The 27,017-nt window shown below is 52.8% G+C and overlaps 1 protein-coding gene across 3 annotated transcripts; it reads left to right on the top strand.

The window, feature by feature from the left end:
* The first annotated feature begins 54 nt into the window (after positions 1 to 54).
* On the top strand, positions 55 to 26,647 carry MYBPC2 (myosin binding protein C2). Of its 3 annotated transcripts, none has more exons than XM_082710159.1 (28): positions 55 to 1,696; positions 2,680 to 2,769; positions 3,312 to 3,398; positions 3,648 to 3,796; positions 4,218 to 4,335; positions 5,032 to 5,080; positions 5,257 to 5,316; positions 7,413 to 7,606; positions 7,911 to 8,043; positions 10,177 to 10,301; positions 10,401 to 10,506; positions 11,867 to 12,039; positions 14,347 to 14,512; positions 15,817 to 15,923; positions 16,269 to 16,298; positions 16,968 to 17,107; positions 18,190 to 18,349; positions 18,432 to 18,536; positions 19,027 to 19,215; positions 19,626 to 19,760; positions 21,202 to 21,369; positions 21,545 to 21,633; positions 21,762 to 21,957; positions 22,198 to 22,337; positions 23,050 to 23,209; positions 23,378 to 23,514; positions 25,014 to 25,200; positions 26,528 to 26,647. In XM_082710159.1, exons 1-28 carry the CDS (start codon positions 1,678 to 1,680, stop codon positions 26,536 to 26,538), a joined length of 3,423 nt encoding a protein of 1,140 aa, XP_082566285.1. In that variant the 5' UTR covers positions 55 to 1,677; the 3' UTR covers positions 26,539 to 26,647. The 3 variants fall into 3 exon arrangements, 2 of the variants coding, with proteins under 2 accessions (XP_082566285.1, XP_082566284.1); XM_082710158.1 differs by lacking the exon at positions 26,528 to 26,647 and adding an exon at positions 25,925 to 26,129; XR_014305421.1 differs by lacking the exons at positions 23,050 to 23,209; positions 26,528 to 26,647 and having other exon boundaries at positions 25,014 to 25,130.
* Positions 26,648 to 27,017: the final 370 nt, after the last annotated feature.

The following is a 27,017-nucleotide window of genomic DNA, read 5'->3' as shown; positions in this document are numbered from 1 at the left end:
CGGCCCAGGCCTGCTGACTGGCAGAGACACAGGCGGAGGCAGGGCGGACCACGAGAAGGGATGGAAAAGGCGTTCAGAGCCGCATTGAAGGCCGCGGTAAAGGGCTTTAGATGCAGACACTGCTGGTTCCGTTCAATTTTTGTCTGTCCCTCTTTTTTATAAAGATTTTTTATTTTTAACCAATCTCTATACCAACCTGGAGCTCCAACTCACAACCCTGAGATCAGGAGTCGCCTCTTCTTCCGGGTTGAGACAGCCACTGTCTCCCTGCTCCCCTTTCCGTCAAGGTGTCTGCCCCCCTTCTGAATTTCTGCCCTTCTCTGTACGTCTGGATACAGCACTCGGACAGGCAGATAGGGCGGGAGGCTCCGGGCGTCGCGTTGCGCTCTGGCTCCAGCCACTACACCACCCAGCTGGGCGCGCAGGAGCGGTGTGGCGGTCTGCCTAGCAACCCGTAACATCATACAGGGGCTGGCGCCGGGTTGGCTTGGCCCTCCACGGAGGCGGGGCAGTTTCCGGCTCGCAGGGGGTTTTGGAAGAGCCGGGAAGGGGGAGGCCGAGAGGAAGAAAATCGGGAGGGACTTGTATTCACTCAAACCTGCTCCCTCCGCCGGAGTTACTTCCTCTCCCATCCTCCGCCCTAACCCCAAACCCCCACTCCCTACTCCCTCTTACACTCACCTCGCCTTCCTCCCCATAACACCCACTGCCTCTCAGACACCCTTCTCTTCACTCCCCCCACCCCCCGCTTCTGGCCTCCTTCACCTCCCCCCATCCGGCGTCCTGCCACCACCTTCCCCCCACCCATTCTGAAAGCCGCAGGTCCCCCTGCCGGGAAGGGCGCCAACGTCCGGGCAGCTCTCCAGGGCCTTCCCGGTCTCCCCACCCGCCCCGCTGGGGGGCACTCGTCCCCCTCCCCCGCGTCCAGTGCCCGCCGCGTCCGCTCCGGGAACCGTCGAGTGGAGCCGGCCGGCTGGGTCCCAGGAGGTGCACGCGGCCAATCCCGGGTCTCAGGTGGTCGCGGCCGCAGGCTTTCAGATGTGCTCAGGGGCGGGCGGGACTCGAGAGTCCTCGAGCCTCCGTGCCCTTCCTGCGGGCACAGAGATCGCCTCCCCACCCCCGCAGCCGTCTTGCCTACGCTGGGAAACCCGACCCTCCCTCGCATCTCCGGTTTCCCAAAAACTCCTGACTTGCAGATACTAAGAATGGCTTTCTAGACGGTCTTCCCCTTTGGCCCCCACGGCAGAGTTCTGGCTCGAAGCCCTCACCCATTTTAGACCCCAGCCCCTTCATCTCCCACCTCCCAGGAGTCAGGAGTCCAGGCCCTCATCCTGGACCCAAGAATGCGAGCCCCAGACCCTCCTCCTTCAGACGTGGGAGCCCTAGCCTCCGGCCCACTCTTCCTGGGACCCGGATGTCTGAACCCCAGGCCTCTCTTCCCCAGGGACTTGGCATTTAGCCATCTCTTGCGGTCCAGATGTTATTTCTCACTCTTCAGAACACGCCCCGCTGAATGTGGGGCAGCAAGGAGGGCGGGGAGACCAGGCTGATGCCTCCCACAGCCTCCTGGGAGTCTCTGGACTTCTTAAAGGGCTCCCACTGGGGGCCCACCTGTTCGCCCCAGGGCTCTGAGGGACAAGCTGCGGTCTGAGGAGCCCAGGAGCCAGGTCTGCTGACATGCCTGAGGCGAAACCAGGTGACTTACTGGACTGCTCTCCCTGGGTGGAGATGCGGTCCCCTTTTCTGAATGGGGGCTAAGGGCTCCTCTGTAGGTTTCGGAGAATGGGATGTGTTCTCTGGGTGATGAGGGCTTCCCTTCCTTCTGTGGGATGGGGGGCCCCATATCTGTGTTAGGTTGGTGGGTCTCCTTCCCTGTGCAGTGAGGGTGTTCCTTTCTCTGTAGGGATTTGGGGGGCATTTCTGGGTGCAGATAAAGATTATCTGACTTTGAGTCCTGTGTATGGAGTGTATGGAGTCCTCTACATTTGGGGATGGAGTTCTCTCCATAGGCATCAGGGTGCTTCTCTGAGTGAGGACTGAGTCCCTTCTCTGTAGGGGAGTGGGGTCCTTGTGTGTATAGAGGTTAGGGGTTTATGTCTGGTGAGGAGAGCTCTTGTCTGTATAAATAGGATGAGGGGACCTCCTTTCAATAGGAATGTGGGCTTCCTCACAAAGGAATTAGGGAGCCTTCTCCATATAGGGGCCCCTTATGTGAGCCTTTCTCTGCCATTTGATGCTCTTCTCTGTATGGGACTGTGGACATTTTTAATGTGGGGTGTGGCTTTCTCTCTATGAAGAAGTGAACACAAGAGATTCAAGTCCCTGGGAGGGACCCTCCTCCTGGGGTGTCCAGACCATTGGCACCAGGCTGTGGAGTGGGGGTCTAGCCCCTCACTGCAGCTGGGTCATGGGTGGGCCAGAAGCCAGCAGGCAGGGCAGGTGGAAGATGCCATGGTCAGCACACGGTGTCCAGTTTCCAGCCCCGGGAAAGAGCTAATTATACCCCCAGGACCCAAAAGGTCAGGGCCTGGTGGCCTGAGTGGATGGGGCGCGGCTTGTCTGGAGCAAGGGGAAACCTGATCGCTCAGACACCTGAAGGGGCAGTGGGGGATGGTGCTAGAGTCCTGAGTTTTGGAAGAGGAGGGCACTGAGCATCTGTGAACATCTTTTACCTCGCAGTAGCCAAAAAGGCCCCCAAAGGCAAAGAGGCTGCCAAACCAGCTCCCAAGGAAGCCCCCACTGAGGAGGCTCCTGCAGAGCCCCCCAAAGGTGAGACAATGTTCCTGTGGGATCTGCAGAACCTGGCTTTTCATCCTCCAGGCTCCCTTTGTACCTCTGCAGCACCTTGCTCTCTCTCCTTTAGTCCTACCTCCAGAGCTAATCCATCCTTCCCACAGTTGCCCACAACCCTCCATGGCTCCCCAGTGCCCCCAGGTTAGAGCCCTGCCCCTCAGACTGGTCCCCATGCCCCTAGAAGCTGGCTGATTCATCACGGAGTCCTGCCTAGTTCTGGATGCCGCGGTCTATTTCCACACCTCTCCTACCCCAAAGCCATGTTCAAATGATCCAGTCCACCTCCCTCCAGTTCACAAATGGGGAAACTGAGGTCCAAAGGAGTGGAGGAGACTGGCCAAAGTCATGCAGCCACCTGCGTGATACATGGTCTTTCCAAAGTCAGGAGAAGCCACTTTGTTCCATGCTTTGGCATCTGAGCAGAGGGTCCCTCACAGGCTCTAAGCCCCACTCATTAAGTGGCCTGCTGCCCCTTCCCTAGCCTGCCTCAGATCCCCCCAATCCTGTCTCCTAAGCAGAAGCTCCACCTGAGGACCAGTCTCCGACTGCTGAGGAGCCCACTGGCATTTTCCTGAAGAAGCCAGACTCAGTGTCAGTGGAGAATGGTGAGGGGGGATGAGGGAGGAGGGGGCTGGAGACATGATTCCCGGGTTGAAGGAGGAGGGGGCTGGTGGTCTGGACTCCCAAGTCTGAGGGAGGAGGGGACTGGGGTCCAGGGCTCCTGGGTGTGAGGGAGGAGGGGGCTGGGGACTTGGACTCCTCTGTCCAAGGAAGGAGAAGCTCCCAGTCCTCTCTGTAGAGTCTCACAGTTCCTGTCTGGCTGCTCCCTCCCATCCCCCACCCCAACCCCCCAGGAAAAGATGTGGTGATCGAGGCCAAGGTGAACGGGAAGGAGCTCCCAGGGAAACCAACCATCAAGTGGTTCAAGGGGAAGTGGCTGGAGCTGGGCAGCAAGAGCGGGGCCCGATTCTCTTTCAAGGAGTCCCATGAGTCTGCCAGCAATGTGAGGACCCCGTGGGGACACTGAGGGTGTATGGGCTAAGGATGGAGGTTGGGCAGCCCCCGATTCTCAGAAGGCCTGTTGCTTGAAGCCTGGAGCCCCTGTAGGATGGAAAACAGGACCTCCAGGGATAGAGGTTGTGTGGGGCTGCTTGGTGGAGATTGTGGGGGACAGGTGGGGACAATGTTTGGGTTAGGGCAGGGCACACTTGGTCAGTCCGTGCATTCCCAGAAAGGTCTCTGGGGTCAGAGATGTGGGCCCCCAGGGTCAAGTTTGTCCAGGCATGCGAAGAGACAGCAGGCCCTTCCAGTGGGGCCAGGGTGAGGACCCAGAGAGGGAGACGTGAGGTGGGCTCCCGGGGGGGTGTGGGGTGGGGCTGGGGAGCAGTCACACTCACGCACATCCCTGGCTCCCTGCCCCCCAGGTGTACACCGTGGAGCTACACATTGGGAAAGTGGTTGTGGAGGACCGTGGGAATTACCGCCTTGAGGTCAAAGCCAAGGACTTCTGTGATAGCTGTGCCTTCAACATTGATGTAGAGGGTGCGCTGGTGGGGGTGGCGGGGGTGAGGGAGCAAAGGGTTGTGGGGGGTGGGGCTAGGATGGGTGTGTCAGCCTGGTGTAGAGAGTGTCCAGATGTGGGGGTAAGATTTGGGGAGGAGGGAGAAAATGCAGGGGTCGGGGCATTCAAAACTGGGGAGATACTTTATGGGCTTAGACCACGAGGAGGTGTGGACTTGGGGTGGAGAGGGTGCAGGGTTTTGGGTGCCCAGCGAAGGCTGAGAAGGTGAGCTAAGTGGATCCCAGGGTCTCAGTGGACAGGCTAGAGAAGGTAGCCATGAGGGCTTGGGAAATGAACGTGTCCAGGTTTAGGGTGAGGGTGTGCAAGCTTAGTGGGAGGTTATTATAGATTTGGGGGCATATGTATGGACCCTTGAGGGTGTACCAGCTCTGGGGTCTACAGCCCAGGATGCGTGGGGCTTAAATATGGGGGACACAGGGAAGGCGCCTGCCCAGGCTTGGGGAGAAGAGTGTGCTGGCCCTGGTGTGTGGTGGGAGAGGCTGCTCGTGGGGCAGTACGGCAGCAAGGGAAACAGGAATCCACGCTCAAGTTGCAGGATGTGCTGGCCCATGACAGGGGACCTGGGGGGAGGTTGTGCAGGCCTGCAGGGGCACTCTTGGTCTTAGATCAGGCCTTGCTTCCAGCTCACCTTCTGTCCCCCGATCTCCTCTCCCCAGTACCCCGTCAGGACGCCTCTGGGCAGGGTCTAGAAAGCTTCAAGCGTTCGTAAGTGATCCTGGAGCCTGGGAAGAGGTGTGGGGGGTTGGTGTCTACTGGTGCCAAAGATTATGGAGTGTCTTCCCCGGGAGGGGAGCTGTGGGAGAAGGGAAGAGTGGGGACTCAGGGCAGGCCTGAGGGCACAGGACCTCCATGGGGTTCACACACCCTCTCAATGGCCACAGGGGTGAAGGGAAGTCAGAAGATGCGGGTGAGCTGGATTTCAGCGGCCTGTTGAAGAAGAGGTAAGCCTACCCTACTTGGCCTAGAGAGGGGAGATGGGGATTCATAGAGGAGGAGGTTCCACTGCCAGCCCTGGATGCCCTGTTTTCCGCTCTGTGACCTGCATCTACCCATTTTCCACCCATCCGGCCATCTGTCCCTCCACCTATCCCCGTACTCACCATTCACAGTTATACCTACAACCACACCCACTCAGCCATCTGCTGGCCAGTTCCCCTACCTACCTACCCTTCAACCCGTCATCCTCACAGCCATTTTCCTGTTCACTCAGGCTCTAATTCACATGTACATCCCTCTGAGCACCCAGTCAAATACCCATCTGCCATTCTGGGTGAGGCAGGTCCACCCATCCACTCACCAATCACCCGTCTGTCCAACCAGCTACCTATGTATCCATTGACTAATACAACCACTCACCTACCTGTGCATTTGCCCATTCATCCACCCACACATCCATTCATCTACCCGCCATCTCCCACCTGTCTATCCACTCATCTACCATTACACTCAACCACCCCGTCAGTAGCCCATCCATTCATCCTTCACCTACCCACCCCTTAATCCCATTCCCTAACTATGGAGGCACCACCAGTCCACTTTCCACCACCCATCTGTCTCTCATCCATCTTCCTTCCCACCTGGGTATCTATCTGCATCTACATTTCTCTCCCAACTGAATCCGTCATCCCACCCACCCACTTGGCCATGCATTCTTCGATCAACGCTTCACATCTTCAGTGACACACCCATCTACCCAGATAGCTCTCTGTGCATGATGTATACAAAATTGCTCTTCTTTAGGTAAAAATGATGGGCTATTGGCAATTTTATAGTGTTCAATATGATGCTTTTCTGTTCCCTTGGTTATTCATTAACTACTGGTCCACCCATCCATTCTTCTATTCATTCATCTATCCCCATACCCAAATCCACATCAACCCCATCGAATGACAGATTCATCTCCTTGTCTTTACCCAGATAACCACCTGCCTGGCCATCTCCCCTCAACACATCCACCCAATTGCCGACCCAACCATTTGCCACCAACCCATCAGTCCATCCACTCGCCCAGCTATCTTCCATATGCCTATTCATCTGTCTTCATGCCACCCATCCACCACCTATCACCCATCCATGGACCAACACATCCATCACCCCAGCCATCCATCAATGACTTGACCCATGCCTGTATTATTTCTCCACCCAAAGCTTTGTACATCATTGCAGATATTCATATGTCCTCCTGTTCCCCACTCATCTCTCCTCTTTTTGTTCCCTTCCCTTCCTTCCTTCTTTCCAGAGATCTACTCACTTTCTCACTCAGCAAATATTTTCTGAAGCCTCCTGTCTCCCAGGCCCTGGGCTGAGATCAGGGGACAGAGAGAAGTTTTATTTGGTCCCTGACACTGAGTCACAGATTGTTTTGGGGATATGGGTCTGGTCCAACAGACGTAGATAGAGGCCAAGATTGTTTAGTGTGACCAGAGAGAGGGTCCCACAGAGACCTTGTGAGAACCCAGAGGGAAGGCAACTCATTGCCTGGGAAGACTAGCAATGCCTCACAGAGGAGGGGGCTTTGGCACTAGGTCTGGAGAGGAGTGCATCAGGAAGGGAAAGTAGGGAGGGGTCATCTGGGTGGGGAAACATTTTGTGCAAAGGCTGGGAGGCAGGAGGGGGGCCTGAGCATTCAGGAAAGGCAAGGAACATGCTTGGGTGGTTGTGGGGGTGCTGATGGCATGGTGGGTGGCGTCATGACTGTCAGGCTGAGCTGCTGAGGCTTCCTCCTGATGGCAGTGGGGGACCCATGGAAGAATTCTGAACAAGGAAAGGATGTCATCTGATGTGGAAGTAAGGAATACCCTCCTGGGGCCATGTGGCAAGCAGGCTGGAGGGGAAGAGGCAGAATGGAGGCCAGGAGGTCAAGGAGGAGGCTGAGGCATCCAGGTGGAAAGGAAAGGGGCATCAGGCCCAGAGGGAGAGAGTGGCACAGCAAGTGGGTGAAGGCAGAGGGAGGGCAAAGGCAGAGGGAGCACCTCACCTCTTAATCCTAACTGCCCCTCCACCCCCTGCGGCCCCTGCCCACTCTCCCTGCCCTCAGGGAGGTGGTTGAGGAGGAGAAGAAAAAGAAGAAAGATGATGATGACCTAGGCATCCCCCCTGAAATTTGGGAGCTCCTGAAAGGGGCAAAGAAGAGTGAGTACGAGAGGATTGCCTTCCAGTATGGCATTACTGACCTTCGGGGCATGCTGAAGCGGCTCAAGAAGGCCAAGGTCGAGGTCAAGAAGAGTTCAGGTCAGCACTGCTCAGAGGGAAAGTGGGCCCTCCCAGCATCATGGGTATTGGATGTTTGGACATGCTGGGGGGTAGGGATCCCAGCATCATGGGTATTGCATGGTTTGAACCCTGGACCTATCTCTTGAAGGTCCCAATCTAAGGAGTAATAGCCTGTGGTCAGGCTCCTCCGAGTTCATGGGAGGCTTCCTGACATTGACCTTGGAGAGCCCATGGTCTGGGGAGGGAGATGTGGCAGCTCTGGGGGTGACCAGGGCAGTGAGAACCTCTCAGCTCCATGTACCCTGCATCCTTCAATCTCCAGCCTTCACAAAGAAGCTGGATCCAGCCTACCAAGTGGACAGGGGCAACAAGATCAAGTTGGTGGTGGAAATCAGTGACCCAGACCTTCCTCTTAAGTGGTACAAGAATGGCCAAGAGATCAAACCAAGTAGCAAGTATGTGTTGAGGGACAGTCCCTCAGGAGGGGTGGGGGGAGATCTGAGTCCCAGAGAGGGCTCAGATATAAATCTGACCACTCTTAACCCAGAAAGAGCTCTCCCTCATTCATATGAAAAATGTAAATACCTCAATTTAAAAAATTGACAAAGGAGGGACACCTGGCTGGCTCAGTAGGTGAAGCATGTGACCCTTGATGTCAGGATCATGAGTTCAAGCGCCATATTGGGTGTAGAGATTACTCTTTTTTTTTTTTTTTTAAATTTAAGGGTTTTGTTATTGTTTTTTAAGATTTTATTTATTTATTTTTTTGACAGAGAGAGAGAGAGAGAGAGAGAGAGAGACAGCCAGAGAGGAACACAGGCAGGGGGAGTGGGAGAGGGAGAAGCAGGCTTCCTGGTAAGCAGAGGGAGCCCGATGTGGGACCGGATTCCAGGACCTGAGATCATGACCTGAGTTGAAGGCAGATGCTTAATGACTGAGCCATAGAGATTACTAGGAGCCCCTAGAGATTACTCTTAAAAAAATCTTTAGGGGCGCCTGGATGGCTCAGTCGGTTAAGCATCTCTCTTCAGTTCAGGTCATCCCAGGATCAAGTCCTGCATTGGGTTCCTTGCTCAGTGGGAAGTCTGCTTCTACCTCTCCCTCTGCCTCTTCTCCTGCTCATGTGCGTGCTCTCTCTATCAAATAAATAAATAAAATTTTTATAAATAAATAAATAAGCTTTTAAAAAAAATTGTTCAAGGTAATGAAAACAAGAATTTGGTTGAGAAGAAACCAATGGCCAATGTGCTACGGAGAGCACATTCAACCTTGAAAATAATAGCAACAGCAACAATAATAATGCAAATAAGTAATAGTCTTTCTGCTCTCCAAACAGGCAAAGACTTTCCAAAATGATAAAACCCAGTGCTGGAGACAACATAGAGAAATGGGTACACAAATGCTGCTGGCAGGAATGGTACTTGCTAAATCTCTGAATGGGCAGTGTGTTAAAAATCTTTTAGATTGTGCAATTTGAGGGATTTATCCTAAGAGAATTATCATGGTTGTGCATATTTCGCTGCAAAGATGTTCCCTAAGGCATTTGCTATTGTAGCAAAAAATGGAAAACAACCAAAATGTATGATTCCTTGCCAAAGTTCTATGCGGTCACTAAGAATGAGATCCTAAAATGTATACGAATATGGGAAGCTGGTCAAAGTTTGCAAACGGAAAGAAGCATGGTTCCCATTTCTGCTTCACACAATGTTAATCTACATACATATAGATAAAAAGATTGGAAAGACAGACGGAAATGTTTGCAACAGTTATCTCTTGGATGGGTTCTAGTTTTATTATTTTTTTCTTGGCTGTGTGTGTGTGTGTGTGTTTTAAAGTTATTAATTTATTTAAGTCGTCTCTACACACAACGTGGGGTTCTAACTCAGGATTTCCAAGATCAAGTGTCAGCATGTTCTCCTGACTGAGCCAGCCAGGTGCCCTGGCTTTGTCTTCTCAGTTTCTCATCAGGAGCATGTTGGATAAGATAAAAAGTTAAGTTAGTTAAGGTCCAGGTTAAGTTGCTGTAACAAAGTCCCTAGGTTACATTACTTGAAGTGAGAGAGAAATGTATTCCTAGCTGATTGAGGCTGGTGGGTTGGCTTTTTCCTTAGAGATTGTTTGGGGACCCAGGTTCCACATTTTGGGCTATGCCATTTCTTGTGACATTGTCTTCGTCCCCTTGATTGAAGCTGGGTCATGGGTGACAGGAAGGGGGAAGGAGAGAAGTCCAGAGCAAGCAACACAAAGGTGGAGATGAAGTAGCAGTTATGCAGCTGGAATCCACTTACATTCTGTTGGCCCAAGTTCAGGGGCCTACCATTGTAGCTGCGAAGGAAGCTGGGAAATGTAGTTCTCAGGTCAGTAGCTGTGTGCTATTGCTAAATGGAAGGGGAGGATGGATATGGGCGGTGAGGGGGCAGTTAAGATTTCCACTATGGGTATTTAAATACTAGAAATTAGACCATCTTTCTGCTCCTGCACAATCTGGCCCTGAGAGGGAGTGACTTGCCCTGAGAACTGGTGGGTAGATCTACTCCAGGCCCGGGATCTCCTCCAGGCTCTAGGCTAAGACAAGATTTTTGCACCAGGTACGTGTTTGAGAATGTTGGTAAGAAGCGAATTCTCACCATCAACAAGTGTACACTGGCGGACGATGCTGCTTATGAGGTCGCTGTCAAAGATGAGAAGTGTTTCACCGAGCTCTTTGTCAAAGGTGAGGCTGAGATTTGGGCCTGAGCTTAGGGAGTGGAGCTCTGAGGTGGGGGTAGGAGGTCCTGAAACTACTGACCTCCTGTCCCTCTGTGTCTTACAGAACCTCCAGTCCTGATTGTCAAACCCCTCGAGGACCAGCAGGTGTTTGTGGGTGACCGGGTGGAAATGTCAGTGGAGGTATCAGAAGATGGTGCCCAGGTCATGTGGTAAGTGACTCTTGATCCCTGAGCTCCATACAGGTGCCCACAGCTTCTTTGCCTCAGCTCTGATCTTTGTGAGCCTCTTAGAGATTCTGAAACTTTACCCAACAGTCATCAGGAGACCTCAGCTCAGCCTTTCTCCATAAATCCTGACCTGTACCCATGATCTCTTTCTGGAACTTCTGACCTCTACCCATCTTATCTTCTTCCAGTTCCTTTCCTGATCCTTGCTATTTCAGATTCATTTACTCATCCATTCAACCAATCATCCATCCTTTGGTCCATCCACTCACGTATCCATTCATCAGCCCATCCTTTATCCGTCCATCCACTCATCTATCCCATTGGTTCATCTCTCCATCCACCCATCCATCCATCCACCTATCCATCCCCTCACCCACTCACTCACCCACCCTTCTCCTCATCCATTCATCCATCCCACATCTATTCACCCATCCAACAAATATTTATTGAGCACCTATTATATGATGGCACTCTTCAATGTACCGGAGATATAATGGTGAGAAAATATACCAATATGTCACCCACCCTTTTAGAGTTAATAATCTGATAAACCTCTGGGGTATATGTGTAGGAGAGAGAGACGTGTTAGTCAAGACATCACACGAATAAATATAAAAGTTCTATTTTGACAAACGTTTCAGAAGAGCACTAACTGAAGCTATAATCACTTTTTATTTTATTTTATTTTTTTTTAAAGATTTTATTTATTTATTTGAGAGAGAGAAATCACAAGTAGTCGGAGAGGCAGGCAGAGAGAGAGAGGGGGAAGCAGGCTCCCTGCTGAGCAGAGAGCCCGATGCGGGACTCGATTCCAGGACCCTGAGATCATGACCTGAGCCGAAGGCAGCGGCTTAACCCACTGAGCCACCCAGGTGCCCCTATAATCACTTTTTAATAGGCAGAAGGGACTCATGAGGTCAGGGAAGGCTTCCTGGAGGAGGTGACAATGGAGCTGAGATTTTAATGATAAGGAGGTAGAAAAGAAATGGGAAGGGAGGAGTTTCTCAGGCAGGGAAGTGCCGTTTAGAGAGGCCACAATATTTGATGTCTCTCTGGGACCCCAGGACTCCCTCCATGCCCTGACATCTCCCAGTAACCTTTCATTCCAACCGGGACCTTGTGGCATCTCCCTGTGGACTGTGACTTCCTGTGACCCATTATCCCACCTGTGACCCAACTATTCAAGATGCTTCTGTCAACCTGACTCTCTCCTCCCTCCTGGGACTGCCCTTCTGATCCTGACCTCCGCTCAGGACTGTCTCTCTGGCCTTCCCCCTGTGATATCCAGACCCAGGGCTGTGTGGGTCCCTCACTTCTCTTCTTCACATTCCCCTTTGCCTAGGATGAAAGATGGGGTGGAACTGACACGGGAGGATTCCTACAAGGCTCGATACCGCTTCAAGAAGGATGGGAAGCATCACATTCTTATCTACTCAGATGTGACCCTGGAGGATGGGGGTCGCTACCAGGTCATGACCAATGGAGGCCAGTGTGAGGCCGAGCTCATCGTGGAAGGTACGGGCCCTCCAGGTGGAGAGGGGTTGCTGCAATGTGTCAAGCATCTCCTCACAGCTCAAAATTGCTCAGGCCCTGGGGTGCCTAGATGGCTCAGCCAGAAGAACGTGTGACTTTTGATCTTGGAGTCATGCGTTCGAGCCCCACGTTCAGGGTAGAGTGTTTACTTAAATAAATAAAGAAAGAAAAAAAATTGCTCAGGGGTGCCTGAGTGGCGTAGTCGGTTAAGGGTCCAGCTCTTGGTTTTAGCTCAGGTCATGATCTCGGGGTCCTGGGATCGAGCCCCATGTCAGGCTCTGTGCTTGGCATGGAGTCTGCTTGTCCCTTTCTCTCTGCTTCTCCCCCTCTGCCCCTCTCTCTCAAATAAATTAATAAATAAAATCTTTTTTTTTAAGATTTTCATTTGACAGACAGAGATAACAAGTAGGCAGAGAGGCAGTCAGAGAGAGAGGGAAGCTGTCTCCCTGTTGAGCAGAGAGCCTGATGTGGGGCTTGATCCCAGGATCCTGGGATCATGACTTGAGCCAAAGGCAGAGGCTTTAACCCACTGAGCCACCTAGGCACCCCTAATAAATAAAATGTTAAACAAACAAACAAACATTGCTCAGGCCCCGAATCTTGCAGTTGTCCCTGACTCCTCTCTTGGCCTCCCCCGGCATTCAGTTCCCCAGCGACTCCTGGCAGCTTCCCCCTCAGAAGATATCCGGGGTCTGACCGCTCTTCCCCTCCTCTGTTGCCCTCACTTGTCCCAGGCCTCCACCCCTCATGCCTGAACGACAGCACTGGTCAGTGGGTGCCCTGTTTTCATGGTCGCCCCCTCCTCCATTCACATACATACCAGCCAGAGAGTGATCCTTGTAAAATGTAAGTCAGATGGTGGAAACTGAGCACACGGCCGTCTAGGGCCCAGGTCACTTTCCTGTTATGTATGACGTCACCCTCTCCGCCAGGAGAAGCTGACTGAAAGCCATGTAGGACTCCATGCATTACATTTGCAAATGCTTGTGAGTCTGTAATTCCTTAAATATAAAAAAATTAACCAACCCCAAACTAAGGTATTTATGAGCCTAATCAATTATGGTATGTCAATAAGAAGCCCTTAAAAATGGACAGTGTGACATGCACTGATATGGAAGGATTTCCAATATACCCTGTTATCAGGTAAAAGAGCAAATATGTTACAATTTGCAAGGAGGGGAGGGGAGGAAGGAAGGAAAGGAAGGGAGGGAGGAGAGAAAACATATATACCTATTTGCTTTCATAGTGGTTGACTAAACGGGTAGTGCCTGTTTGGAGAAGGGAGGATTGGAGGTGGGTAAGTAGGAGATAACCCCTTTACATCTAAATCCATTTCCTTTATTTTATTTTTTTCCCCTTTTTTTTTTTTTAAGATTTAATTATTTATTTGAGAGAGAGACAGTACAGGCAGGGGGATGGGGAAAGGGAGAAGCAGATTCCCTGTTGAGCACAGGGTCCAACTTGGTGCCCGAGCCCTGGACACCGGGACCATGTCCTGAACTGAAGACAGATGCCTAACCGACTGAGCCACCCAGGGCCCCTACTGTCTTTATTTTTAAGGCATATAAATGCATTGTTTTGTAAAAAAAAAAAAATGCACATCAGATCCCAGCCATCTTTACAACATTCTCTAGTGGCTTCTGCCTGGCTGGGAGTCCTCTCTGGGGCCCCCAAGGTCTGTGATCTGGCCCCGTCTGCCCCTACCCAGCTCATCTCCTACCATGTCTGCCTCGCTCACTGCGCGCTCATCTCCTTGCTGTTTCCCACACTGAGCCTGCACTGCTCCACAGGGCTTTTGCACATGCTGTTCCTGTTACCTGGGGGACTCTTCCGCATTCTCGCACAGACTCTTCCCTACCCTCCTTCAGGCTTCATCACTCCCTTTTGTTATATATTTCTTTCTTTCTTTATAAGATTTTATTTATTTATTTCTCAGAGAGAGAGAGAGAGAGAGAATGCATAAGCAGGGGGAGTGGCAGGCAGAGGGAGAAGCAGGTTCTGCAGTGAGCAAGGAGCCTGTTGCAGGACTCGATTCCAAGACCCTGGGATCATGCATGACCTGAGGCAAAGGCAGATGCTTAATCTACTGAGCCACCCAGGTGCCCTTTTTGTACGTTTCTGTGTCTCCCTGTTCACTGACCGCTTCCACATTAGAATATGAGCTCCACCAGGCCAGTGGATGTTTCTGGGCTGTTCACAGCTATATCGCCAGTGCCTGGAACAGCGCTTGTGAATATCTGTGCACCGCCTGGAGTTCTCATGGCCTCGTATCCTTCTCTCCATGCCCAGAGAAACAGCTGGAGGTCCTGCAGGACATCGCAGATCTGACAGTGAAGGCCTCGGAGCAGGCCGTGTTTAAGTGTGAGGTGTCTGATGAGAAGGTGACAGGCAAGTGGTACAAGAATGGGGTCGAGGTGCGGCCGAGCAAGAGGATCACCATCTCCCACGTGGGGAGGTGCGGAGTAGACTCCGGAAGTGGTGGAAGGGGAGGGGTGCATGGGAGTGGCGTGTGTATCAGTTGGCTATTGCTGCAGAACAACCATCCCTCTACTTAGTGGTTTAAGGGGAACAGTCTTACTGCAGGGTCTTACCACAAGGGGCACAGATACAGGGAGGGGAGAACCTGTGGCCACGTCTGCCAACAGTCTCCTACAAAGTGGGGGAGACATCTAGCTGGGGAAACAAAGGGCCTGGAATTCAACAGGTGGCACAGGGACATCCAGGAGAAGCACCTGGTGACCTGTGGGATGTGGAGAGCCACCGTGAGGCCACAACAGCACGCCCAAGCACATGTGCCCCCATAGAGTGGTGAAACACATTTCCTGACCGCAGCTCTTGGCAGAACGCAGGCTTTCTCCGGGTTCTGTGTCAGGAACCCTGCCGGCCAGGAGTGTCGGTAACTCTGAGAATGAATTGTAACACTTATGGGGCATTTATTACGTGCTGGGAGAGTTTTACTTCTTTTTTTTTTTTTAAGATTTTATTTATTTATTTGACAGATAGAGATCACATGTAGGCAGAGAGGCAGGCAGAGAGAGAGAGGAGGAAGCAGGCTCCCTGCTGAGCAGAGAGCCTGATGTGGGGCTCCATCCCAGGACCGTGGGATCATGACCCGAGCCAAAGGCAGAGGCTTTAACCCACTGAGCCACCCAGGCACCCCGAGAGTTTTACTTCTTTACAACAACCCTGCTGTAGACTGCTATCATGATTCCTCATTTATAGATGAAGAAACTGAACGCACAGGGGTTTTAGCTAACTTGCCCAAGGTCATACAGCTAATAAGTGGCAAAGCTGAGATTTGAACTCAGATGATAGCATTTTGAAACTCAGAATAAAAATGGTGGGCTTGGGGGAATGGTGCCTGGCGGGTTCAGTTGGTGAAGCGTCCGCCTTTACCTTTGGCTCAGGTCCTGATCTCTGGGTCCTGGGATCGAGCCCCACCTTGGACTCTGAACTCAGTGGGGAGCCTGCCTCTCCCTCTGCCTTGCCCCTAGCCTTGCTCGTGCTTGCTCTCTCTCAAATTAAAAAACAAAAAATGGTGGGCAAGGGGACTTAGAGTATATTGAGAGGGTATTTCTCTGGGAGGCTGGCTGGCTCTTTTGGAAAGATGTGCAATTCTCGATCTCTGCATTATGACTTCGAGCCCCACATTGGGTGTAGAGATTACTTAAATGACTAAACTTAAAAAAAAAGGTGTTTCTCCATGGTGATCTGTGGGGTGACCCACCTGATTCCTGCCTTGTCCCCACAATACCTTAGGTTCCACAAGCTGGTGATCGATGATGTCCGCCCTGAAGATGAGGGAGACTACACATTCGTGCCCGACGGCTATGCCCTGTCCCTCTCAGCCAAGCTCAACTTCCTGGGTGAGGGTACCCCTCTGTGTTCCCCAGGGGCCAAAGCACCCACCTTCCCAGACCCCAGAGCCTAGATCCCTCCTTCATGATTAGGTTTACCTAGTGTTATTAGGGGTGACAGCAGGCGGCATCTGATCTTGTGGGAGGAGTCAGACAAAAACATGGAGGGAGAGAGCACTATATATTCTGACGAGTGTCCACCTGGGGAGAGGAGCAGTCATGGGCCTGGACCTATGCCCAGACCCCCGGGTCACTGGGTGATGCCAGACCTTCCCCTCAGCCTCTGGGGTGGGAGGGTGGGATTAGGGGCCTACTGGATTTAGAGCTAACAGAGCCATCTTCTTTGTCCTCCAGAAATCAAGGTGGAGTACGTACCCAAGCAAGGTAAGAACTAAGGGCTGCTATGCTAAGCTGAGGGTCTGGACTCCTGGGGCTGAGGGAGGAGGGGTTAGGGTTTCTAACTCCTGGAGCTGAGGGTCCTGACCCCTGGGTCTGATGGAAGAGGGGCTGGGGGCAGGACTCCAGGATGTCTATGCCTATTGGAGCCCAGCTCTTGGGGAACCCAGCTTGCCTTGGGGGGATTAGGATGACCTAGCTGCCCACTCCCAAGTTCCCCAATCTCTCTCTCTTTTTTTTTTTTTTAAAGATTTTATTTATTTATTTGACAGAGAGAAATCACAAGTAGATGGAGAGGCAGGCAGAGAGAGAGAGGGAAGCAGGCTCCCTGCTGAGCAGAGAGCCCGATGTGGGACTTGATCCCAGGACCCTGAGATCATGACCTGAGCCAAAGGCAGCAGCTTAACCCACTGAACCACCCAGGCGCCCTCTCTTTTTTTTTTTTTTAAAGATTTTATTTATTTATTGGACAGACAGAGATTACAAGTAGGCAGAGAGGCAGGCAGAGTGAGAGGGGGGAAGCAGGCTTGCCACTGAGCAGAGAGCCCTATGTGGGGCTCAATCCAAGGACCCTGGGATCACGACCTGAGCTGAAGGCAGAGGCTTTAATCCACTGAGCCACTCAGGCACCCCCCAATATCTCTTTTTTGCCACTAGAGCCACCAAAGATCCACCTGGACTGCTCAGGGAAGACCTCAGAGAATTCAATTGTGGTTGTGGCTGGAAACAAGCTGAGGCTCGATGTGTCCATCACTGGGGAGCCTCGTCCTGTTGCCACCTGGCTGAAGGGAGATGAGGTATAGTGGGGCTCCCCCCACCCCCTGCCCTGACTTCTTCTCCCTCTCAGCTCTGCTGGGCAACCTGGGACAAGTGGCTTCCCTCTCTGAGCTTCAGTTTCATTGTCTGTAAAATGAGAATGATGGTCCTTCTTCAGAGGATTAAAGACTGGAGATTGTATTTGTCTATCACATGGTACTGGCCTGCCACATGGTGGGTGCTCCCTCCATCCATCCCTCCCTCCATCGATCCCTCCATCCATCCTTCCCTCCATCCATCCATTAATCAGTCAGCCAACAAATCCAGCTATCCATCAACTCAACCATCCACCCATCTTTCCATTCATAAACTTATCAATTATTTAATTCATCTGGCCATCTTTTCATCCAGTAATTAATCCATTTGTCCATTTATCCACCAGTCAGTCCAAGGTCCCATCCTTCCAACAAATATTTTTATTTTGTATGTTCCAGGCACTGGACAGTTCAAGTTTTCTTCCATCGTCTAGGCTTCAGAGTCCTAGTCTGTAAAATCGATAGACTTGATTCAACCTTCATTCGTTCCTTCAGTCAACAAACACAATCCCTGAGTCTTCCTCTCTGCGGGGCTCTGGGGATACTATCTCTGCATAGCACTGGGGATACCATCTCCACGAGGAGGGAAGTGGAGGGAGGCGGACACATGCCCAAGCAGTCACAGTCTAGGGTGACCAGGCTGAGATAAAGGGGGGGTACTGGAAACTCTGAGACTTCAGGGGGTAGGGCCATCACTTTCAGCTGGGGGCTTCCAAGATGGCTTCCCAGAAGAGGCGACTTCTAGGCGAGTCCTAAAGGATGAATAAGAGCGAGCAAATAGAGGAGTGGCTGAGGGGATCGCATGCCACATCTTTGGGATTTTAATTCAGGGTGGTGTTTGGAGGATGAGGAGGGCAGCAGGGAAGAATGGTGAGGCTGGGTGTAAATGCAACAGGTCCTCTTGCTCTGGGTCCAAGGCCAAGTGTAATGTGTGGCGATGAGGAGCTGCTGGAGGACTCTGAGTCAGGGCAGAGGTGGGTCTGGGCTTGGGGAGAGATGGAACAAGGTCACCCCGTGGCTGTGTCCAGGTGTTCTCAGCCACCGAAGGCAGGATCCGCGTCGAGAATCTGACAGACGTCAGCAGCTTCGTGATCGAGAGTGCCGATAGAGCGGATGAGGGCCGCTACACCATCAAGGTCACCAACCCTATGGGCGAGGATGTGGCCTCCATCTTCGTGCGAGTTGTGGGTGAGCAGAGGGAGCTGAGGGAGTGAGCCAGGGTGGCTCCCTGAGGCCCCGAGGGACCTGCTGATCATCCTATCTCCCACAGATGTCCCAGACCCCCCGGAGGCTGTGCGGGTCACCTCTGTTGGAGAGGATTGGGCCATTCTTGTCTGGGAGCCACCCAAGTATGATGGGGGGCAGCCAGTCACTGGTGAGTGCCCGTATGCCAGAGTCCCCATGACCTCTGACCTCTCTTACTCTCCCTGCCCCACCACCCCAACGATTGCTTGGCCTTTGAGAATTCTTTTTTTTTTTTAAGATTTTATTTATTAGCCTTTGAGAGTTCTTATCATCCTTGGTGATCTCCCTCTGAGATCGGTTTTCCATCTTGGATGTCTTGCAATTCCTTTAGTCTTCCCTCACATTCTTTGCTTCCAGCAACCTGGGGATCTTCACTTATAGCATAGGGTTTTCTATGATCCCTGACTCCTGATTCATGACTCGTGACTGTTCCTGAGCCTCAGCCCCATGACTGGTGACTACTGACTGCTCTGTGACCCCGAAACCAACCCAAGATTCATGTCCTCAGACATCTCTAGGGTCATGTGACCTTTTGATGTGCCCCTCACTGCTACAACTGACCTGCGACCCCATAGTCTCCCCATGGGCATCACTCCTCTCTGTTGGGCGGGGGCATCCAGGTTACCTCCTGGAGCGGAAGAAGAAGGGCTCTCAGCGCTGGATGAAGCTGAACTTTGAGGTCTTTACGGAGACGACCTATGAGTCCACCAAGATGATCGAGGGCGTCCTCTATGAGATGCGGGTCTTTGCGGTTAATGCCATTGGTGTTTCCCAGCCCAGCATGAACACCAAGCCCTTCATGCCTATTGGTAATGCTCCTCTGCACCCTCCCCAAACCCCTGTCCATCGCCAACCCCTGTCCTACCTGTTGCTGATCTCTGACCCTACACCTGGCCTTTGAACCTCCAGCCCTAACCAACCTCCCAACCTCTTACTGATCAAGTACATTAGTCACCAATCTCTATGATCCTAGACTCTGTGCCTTTGTCCAGATCCCTCATAGACCTCTGACCTACCAGACCAACACTTCTCCCTCCTCCTGGAGACCTCACCATCCCTTGATATACGTTGTGGTTTTAATGACTCATGATGACATGTCCTGTCTCATGGAACTACTGCTCCCTTTCCTGATCAGTGACTCCAACTCTGATTCCTGCCCCTCCCTGTGACCACCGACCCCTCATTTGCTTCTACCTTCCTTTTCCCTGGATTCTTACAGCACCCACGAGTGAACCCTTGCACCTGACAGTGGAAGACGTGACAGACACGACCACCACTCTCAAGTGGAGGCCTCCAGATAGGATCGGGGCAGGCGGCATCGATGGGTACCTGGTGGAGTACTGCCTGGAGGACTGTGAGTGGCCCCATCAGGACTAGGGGTGGGAGCGCGGTGTCTCACACAGAGCCCTGCTGGGGGTCCAATCCAGGGGACTGCAAAGAGGGCAGTGCAAGGAGAGCTCTTTGGTGGGGTGGGCTGGCCTAGCCCTGTGTCTTTACTTGCTTGAATCCCCAAATGGGATGGCTCAAGCCAGGTCCCCATTGACCAGCTTGTCCTCTCTCCCTCCCTCCCTTTCTCCCATCCTCCTTCCTCCTTTCCCTGTACCCATCTTCCATACAGTAATACTTTTCCATCCATCTATCCATCATCCCTGTAATTATCGACTACGTATATTCCTTCTTTCTCTCCTCCCTCCCTCCATTTGTCCATCCGTCCTTCCTTCCTTCCTGTCTTCCTTCCTTCCCTTCTTCCTGCATTCTTCCATCCATTTGCCCACCATTGGTCATCCATCCCACCATGTCTATTTATCTGAAAATCTTTTGTATCAACAAACTATCCATCCATTTTGTAACGTTTTTCATCCATATATTTATCTCTTCACCACCATTTTTCTTCCCTCTTCCCTCCCTCCCTTCCACCCTCCTTTCCTTCTTTCCATTCATCCATTTCCCTATATGACCACTGTCTACTGGTCATGACATCTGTCTACTGTCTCTCCATCTTGCTATGTATCCATCCACCCATCCACCCATCTTTCCACATATCCAACTCTCCATTCTCCACTGAACAAACACGTACTGAGTGCTCGACTCCATGCCAGGCTCGGTGCCACGGCTGTGGGGGTACCTGCAACACAGTCATCTCACTGGGAAGACAGGCATGATCATCTCAACACCATATCCCAGGCCTTAAAGTCAGACAGACATGGGTTCCCATCCTGCCCTACACTTTCCTTCATCTGAAAATGGGCGAAGACAGTTGCCTTCTTGACAGGGTACAGTGATAACTGCATCTGCTAATGCATGTAAATGATGGATGGTTGGACTCTCATCAGCTTCTTCCCTCTTTCTCTTTCCAGCACTCTTTACCCCATTCTTGCTCTTGCCTATCCCTCTCCCATCTGCGCCAGGCCACTGTGATGTTTCAGGACCTAGTCTCGTTAGAGTTCGCCCTGGTGGTGGTTGGTCTGACCCACATTTGTTCACCAACCTATGGCAATAAACCTAAGCTAGAAAGCAAGGGGGCAGGAAATCCGAGAAGCTGTCTCTAACCAGCCCCTCATTCTCTACTCCTCTGAACCTTGATTTCCCCATCTCTAAAGTGGGGATAACATAGTACAGAGGCAGAGATCAGTGAGCTAACTAACACGTATGCCACCCTTCCAACCTGGTCATAATAAGTGCTTAACAAATATCAGCTGCTGCTGTTCATTGCAGTCAAGTCAGCCCAAGGAATGGGAAGGGACAACCAGCTAAGGGGCTTCTAGAAGGTTCCCAGCATGGCTTCTCTTTTGTAGCCGAGGACTGGGTCCCAGCTAACACGGAGCCCATAGAGCGCTGTGGCTTCACCGTCAAGAATCTCCCCACGGGAGCAAAAATCTTGTTTCGGGTAGTGGCAGTCAACATTGCGGGGCGGAGCGAGCCTGCCTCCCTGTTCCAGCCCGTCACCATCCGGGAGATTGTGCGTAAGTGACTCTGAGCCCACTCTTCCAAAGACCAAGTTGCTGTCATCTGGCCTGCCCTTGCCATGTCATCATTAGGGCCTCCCCCAAGAACGTCATTGCCACAGTCTCTCTGTCCCTCCCTCGAGTGTCCCCCAGCCCAGCACTGAGCCCCCCGTTTCTGTGTCTGTGCCCTCAGAGCATCCCAAGATCCGGCTCCCGCGCCATCTCCGCCAGACTTACATCCTCAAAGTGGGGGAACACATCAACCTCGTCATCCCCTTCCAGGTGTGCCGAGCTGGAGTCGGGCTTAGGGGTCAGGGCCCAAGGGTGGGGCCCAGAGCAGGGCCCAGGGCGGGGCCCAGGGCAAGACCGGGGCTGACCTCTTGGCTTCCCTTCCTTCCGCCCCCACCCAGGGAAAGCCCCGGCCCCAGGTGGTGTGGACGAAGGGCGGGGCACCCCTGGACCCCAACCGCGTGCATGTGCGCACCAGCGACTTCGATACCGTGTTCTTCGTGCGCCAGGCAGCACGCTCGGACTCAGGGGAGTACGAGTTGACCGTGCAGATCGAGAACATGAAGGACACAGCCACCATCCGTATCCGGGTCGTGGGTGCGCGGGCAGCTGGGGCAGTGGGGAGGCATTGTGACCCAGGAGATGGGACGTGAAGAGATTGGGATGGAAACACGGACGTGAGGCTGGGATGGGGCCAAAGGGCAAGGAAGCAGGAGTGGGGAAAGTCCTAAGCCTGATCAGAATCCCAGGACCAGGTGAGGGGGCTTAGGTGGAGAGAGATGCAGGGAGGAGGTAAGGGGTTGGTGGCTGACAACCACCCCACCCCCACCATTCCAGAAAAGGCAGGACCAGCAGAGAACGTGATGGTGAAGGAGGTGTGGGGTACTAACGCGCTGGTGGAGTGGCAGCCCCCCAAAGATAATGGGAACAGTGAGATCATGGGCTATTTTGTCCAGAAAGCCGACAAGAAAACCATGGTGAGAGACCTGAAGGGCCAGGGTGGGGTGGGGTGGGCGATATCCGCAGAGCAGATGCCATCGTCTCCAGGTCACTGCTGGGAAAGGGAAACCCGCCTTGGAGAGAGTGGGAACACAGGCTGGGGCTGGGAGGGAAGCCTTTTGGTCACAAGGTGGGTTTTCTTTTCTTTTCTTTTTTTTTTTTTTAACTAAGGTAAAATTTACATAAAATTAAGCATTAACAATTTTGAAGCTTTTAGTCTGTTCCCACTATTTTGTCACCAACACAACTAGTTCCAAGACATTTCGTCTCCCCAAAAGGACACATCACACCCACTAAGCATTCCCCCCTCCCTGCCAGGCGCAGGCGGCCACTAATCTGCTTCCTATTTGTATGGATTTGCCTTCTCTGGACTTTTCATATAAATAGGAACTTGCGATATGCAGCTTCCTTCACTCAGAAAGTTTTCCTGAGTGGATTGGGGTTTCAGTCCTTTCCATGGCTGAGTGAGAGTGCCCGGTTTGGACCTACCACGTTTTGCCTTTCCGTTCAGCAGCTGACAGGCACGTGGGCTGTTCCCACCTCTTGGGCTATTGTGACTCCTGGGAGCCGCAAGCTGTCTTAGCGGGATGCACGCTTTGGTTTGCTTTGCTCACGCCCTGGGCCTTCTTGTGTCCGTGTTCCTATGTCTGATTCTCCCGGCCCCTCCCTGTCTGTCCCCCACTGCCCCAGGAGTGGTTCACCGTCTACGAACACAGCCGGCACACCTCCTGTACGGTGCCTGACCTCATTGTGGGCAACGAGTACTATTTCCGCGTTTTCAGTGAGAACATCTGTGGGCTCAGCGACTCCCCCGGTGTCTCCAAGAACACGGCCCGGATCCTGAAGACAGGTCCTGCCACCTCACTTCACGGAGTCCAGTCTCCTCTCTTGGCTGGGATTCTACCTTGACTCCTTTCCCCGCCCCCAGACTCAAAGCTGATGGCACCCGGTGACAGGAGAGAGGCAGTCAGGGGCCAGTCCAGATGGGCACCTGACGGGTGCATCTCCCTTTCCCCAGGTATCACCTACAAGCCGCTTGAGTACAAGGAACATGACTTCCGAACACCTCCCAAGTTCCTGACGCCTCTACCAGACCGGGTGGTTGTGGCTGGTTACGCTGCTGCCCTCAACTGCGCGGTCAGAGGCCACCCAAAGGTGCCGTGTGTGTGTGCGTGGATGTGTGTGTGTGATCCTAGAGGGACATCTTCACCCAGATCCAGCCATACTACCTCCTTCCCCCTGACTTCTCCTCTGTTCATGGGATTTACTCACTTTTTTTTTTTTTAAAGATTTATTTGACAGAGAGAGATTACAAGTAGGCAGAGAGGCAGGCAGAGAGAGAGAGGAGGAAGCAGGCTCCCTGCTGAGCAGAGAGCCTGATGCGGGACTCAATCCCAGGACCCTGAGATCATGACCTGAGCCAAAGGCAGCGGCTTAACCCACTGAGCCACCCAGGCGCCCAGGATTTACTTTTAACTCACTTCCTGCCTCTCCCCCCTTCAAGCAGAGCCCAAGTCTCATAATTACACCCCAGCTTCCCTCAGAAATAGAAAACTTTGGCAGGAGCTGGGGGGAGGTCTGGACCACCAGGGCTCCCAGGCAGCTTCTGTCCTGTCATTTCCTGACTGCTGTTGGGAATGTGGACACTTGCAACCTTGAGTTCCAGTGACTCACCTGGACCAGGGACTGGCAAAAGAGGGCTCTTTTTTCTGCTTGTCACCAGGATCTCTAAATCAAATGTTATTGGGATGTGGCTGTGTACACTTCAGAGCCTGAAATAATGACTACCTGGCCTTTACAGATGAAGTTTGCTGGCCTCTGGCCCAACTCCAAGTTTTCGGCTTCAGCCCCCGTAGGCCCCCTGTGGATTCATTAGTTCTCCTCCTCCATCGACGTCCACGCACTTTGTTCACTAACTGTAACTCCTTCATTCATTCTGTTCATTTACTCGCCTACCAAGCCATTCGTTTCCTCAGCTCATTTATTCTCTCTGCGCTCTTACGTCACTCACACATGCAGTCTGTTCATACGCTCAGCACATGTTTTCAGAGGCTGTGTGTGCTGGTGAGCTGGATGGGAAGTTCCTGGATGTTGGGGGAGACTGACATGAATCTGAAGTCATGCACATGACTATGACAGTACGAAGGGTGGGATGCATGTCAGAGCCCTGAGGGTAGTTGCGAATGGACAGTGGGCATTCCTGCCACAGCCTAGGCACCTGAGCGGACATGTAGCAGAGACCTGAAAGATAAGCCAGTGCTGATTAGGGGGAGAGAGGAGGGAAGAGCAGTACTGGAAGAGGGAACAGCCAGTGCGCCAAGGTCCTGGGGTGGGAACCTGTTGGGTCTGTTTGAGGAAAAACGAGGCAGCCTGTGTGGATGGAGCAGAGGGAGGGAGCGACAGGATGGGGTGAGGACAGAAGAGTAATGGGGCCAAATTGCATAGGGTTCTGTGGGCCACAACAGAGAGTGAGGTCTTCCTCTCACAAAGAGGATACTGAAAGTCAGAGAGGAGAAATGACTAGTTCAGGGTCATCAATCAAAATAGGTGGCAGGACAGCCAAGAATTGCCTCCAGATCTGCCTTCCAAAGCCCACTTTGCCATCACCCGCGGACCTTCCCTAAGCTGGCCTCTTCTCCCACTCCATTCAACAGCCGAAGGTGGTCTGGATGAAGAACCAAATGGAAATCCGTGAAGACCCCAAATTCCTGATAACCAACTACCAGGGAATCCTGACACTCAACATCCGCCGCCCGTCTCCCTTTGACGCGGGGACCTATTCTTGTAGGGCTGTCAACGAGCTGGGGGAGGCGCTGGCTGAGTGCAAGCTGGAAGTCCGAGGTGAGCGCCCTGCCTGGCTGCCCCTCACCCCTTCACCCCCACTCCCACATAGGGAACTGGAGGCCCTGGGCTGAGCCATATGGAGGGCAGAGCCATCATCCCGGTGCCCCTAAGTGTGTAACAGGGAAGCCGGATTCAGACCCCTCCAAGAATGATGCAGGGTGACGTGTGCACGGGGCACTGTAGGAGTGGGGCTGGGGAGCACCTGATCCGGTGGTGGCAGTCATCTGAGGAAGTTTTCGAGGGGAGTTGAAGGACAGATAAGAGGTGAATGAGATGGAGAAGAGCTGGCAGGTGATCACCAAGGCTCTGCTGGGCCTGGCCTATGTGGGGAGAGGTGCAGGTGCCCAGAAAAATGCCTCTTCTCCCCAAGCTCTGTCCGTCCTCTCCCCTCCTCTCTACCTCCCCCCACCAGCCCCAGCCCTGATCACTTCTTCCTCTGGAATTCTTGCCTGGCCTCCCTGCCTCCCAACTTTCCCTCCAGCCCATCCTCCACAGGGCCCCAGGGAATTCTCTATCTGGGGCTGGCTTGCCCCACCCCTGCCTGTGGCCCTCCCCAGGTTCCCCAGCAGCTCTGAAACCTCTCAGCCTGGTGTCCATGGTCCTGTGCCTTCTCCCAGGTGCCCCTCTCTGGCCTCACGTACCCCGTTTCCCTCAACACTGTTTCAGCCATACCAAGCTGTTGGCAGTTGGACAAACTAGTTGTGGTTTCTCTTGTCCCTAGGACTTTGCACATGCCATTCCCTCTACCTGGAATGCTTTTCCTCACCTCCTCTGCCGTGGGCTCCAGCTCATCAAACATCTGCCAGTCCAGGCTCACTGGAGTAGCCACTACCCAAGTCCCTCAGATGTGACTGATAAAAATATGGGCTTCCAGGGTCCCTCCCCAGTTGTGACTCCCCCTGACCCTGATGACTGCCCAGAAGACAGATGTGACCATAGACTCTTAACAAGCGAGACCATTGCCGTGGCCTTACTGGCTGTCATTAAGAACACTGCTCTTCCAGGCTGAGCCAATTTGTAATGTTTTGCTGTCCCCTTTATTAATTATTGAATCAGCTCGGAAATATCCCTACTTTGAGATTCCAGTGACAGCTTGTCACTGGCAGCTTAGAAATCCCTGATCAGAACATCCCAGTCTGGGGTTCAAAGCCATAGGTATTGTCTGCACCAGGACAGGGGTTTCATTGCCCCACTGAGATGTGAAGGACCCACATGCTCCCCCTGCTGGCCCTGTAAATCCAGGGGCAAAGGAGCCTGGGGGTGGGGCACAGGGACTTGGGAAGCCCGCCCCACCTTACCCACTCTTTTCTCATTTCCCCTGCAGTGCCACAGTGAGACTGCCTTCCACCTGCCAAAGTAATTGGCTGCTGGGTCCTAACCTGGACTTCCCTGAACACTGTTTCCCTTTCCAGAGTTACCACTAAGATAACAGTCTTGTCTACAACCTGTGTGTGTCTGTCCTTCTTGAATCTCTAGCTCCACTGCCTTCTTCCTGTAGGGGGTTAGTCACCTGGGGGTGGGTGATGGGGACAGGAGGTTGGAATGGTAACCATGATAAGACAGCCCTGATGAAACAGACCACGTTGAGGCTGCCATCTTGGAATGATTACTTTAGTGATACTACCATGTTGCCAGGGCAATTACAAGTCTCAGGTGAACCAAGACCTTATAGAGGAAACCCTCTGGGACTAACTATAAAAGGGAAGGAGACAGGCAGGCTGCAGTGGCAAGTACAATGAGTTAAAGAAGAAACAAAGCCCAGATGGGGAAGACCATTCTAGTGAGGTAGCCATGATGGAATGGTGGGCACTAGG

This window comes from Mustela nivalis (assembly GCF_964662115.1).
Source record: "Mustela nivalis genome assembly, chromosome: 18".
NCBI classification, from domain to species: domain Eukaryota; kingdom Metazoa; phylum Chordata; class Mammalia; order Carnivora; family Mustelidae; genus Mustela; species Mustela nivalis.
This window is presented reverse-complemented; position numbering and strand designations above follow the sequence as displayed.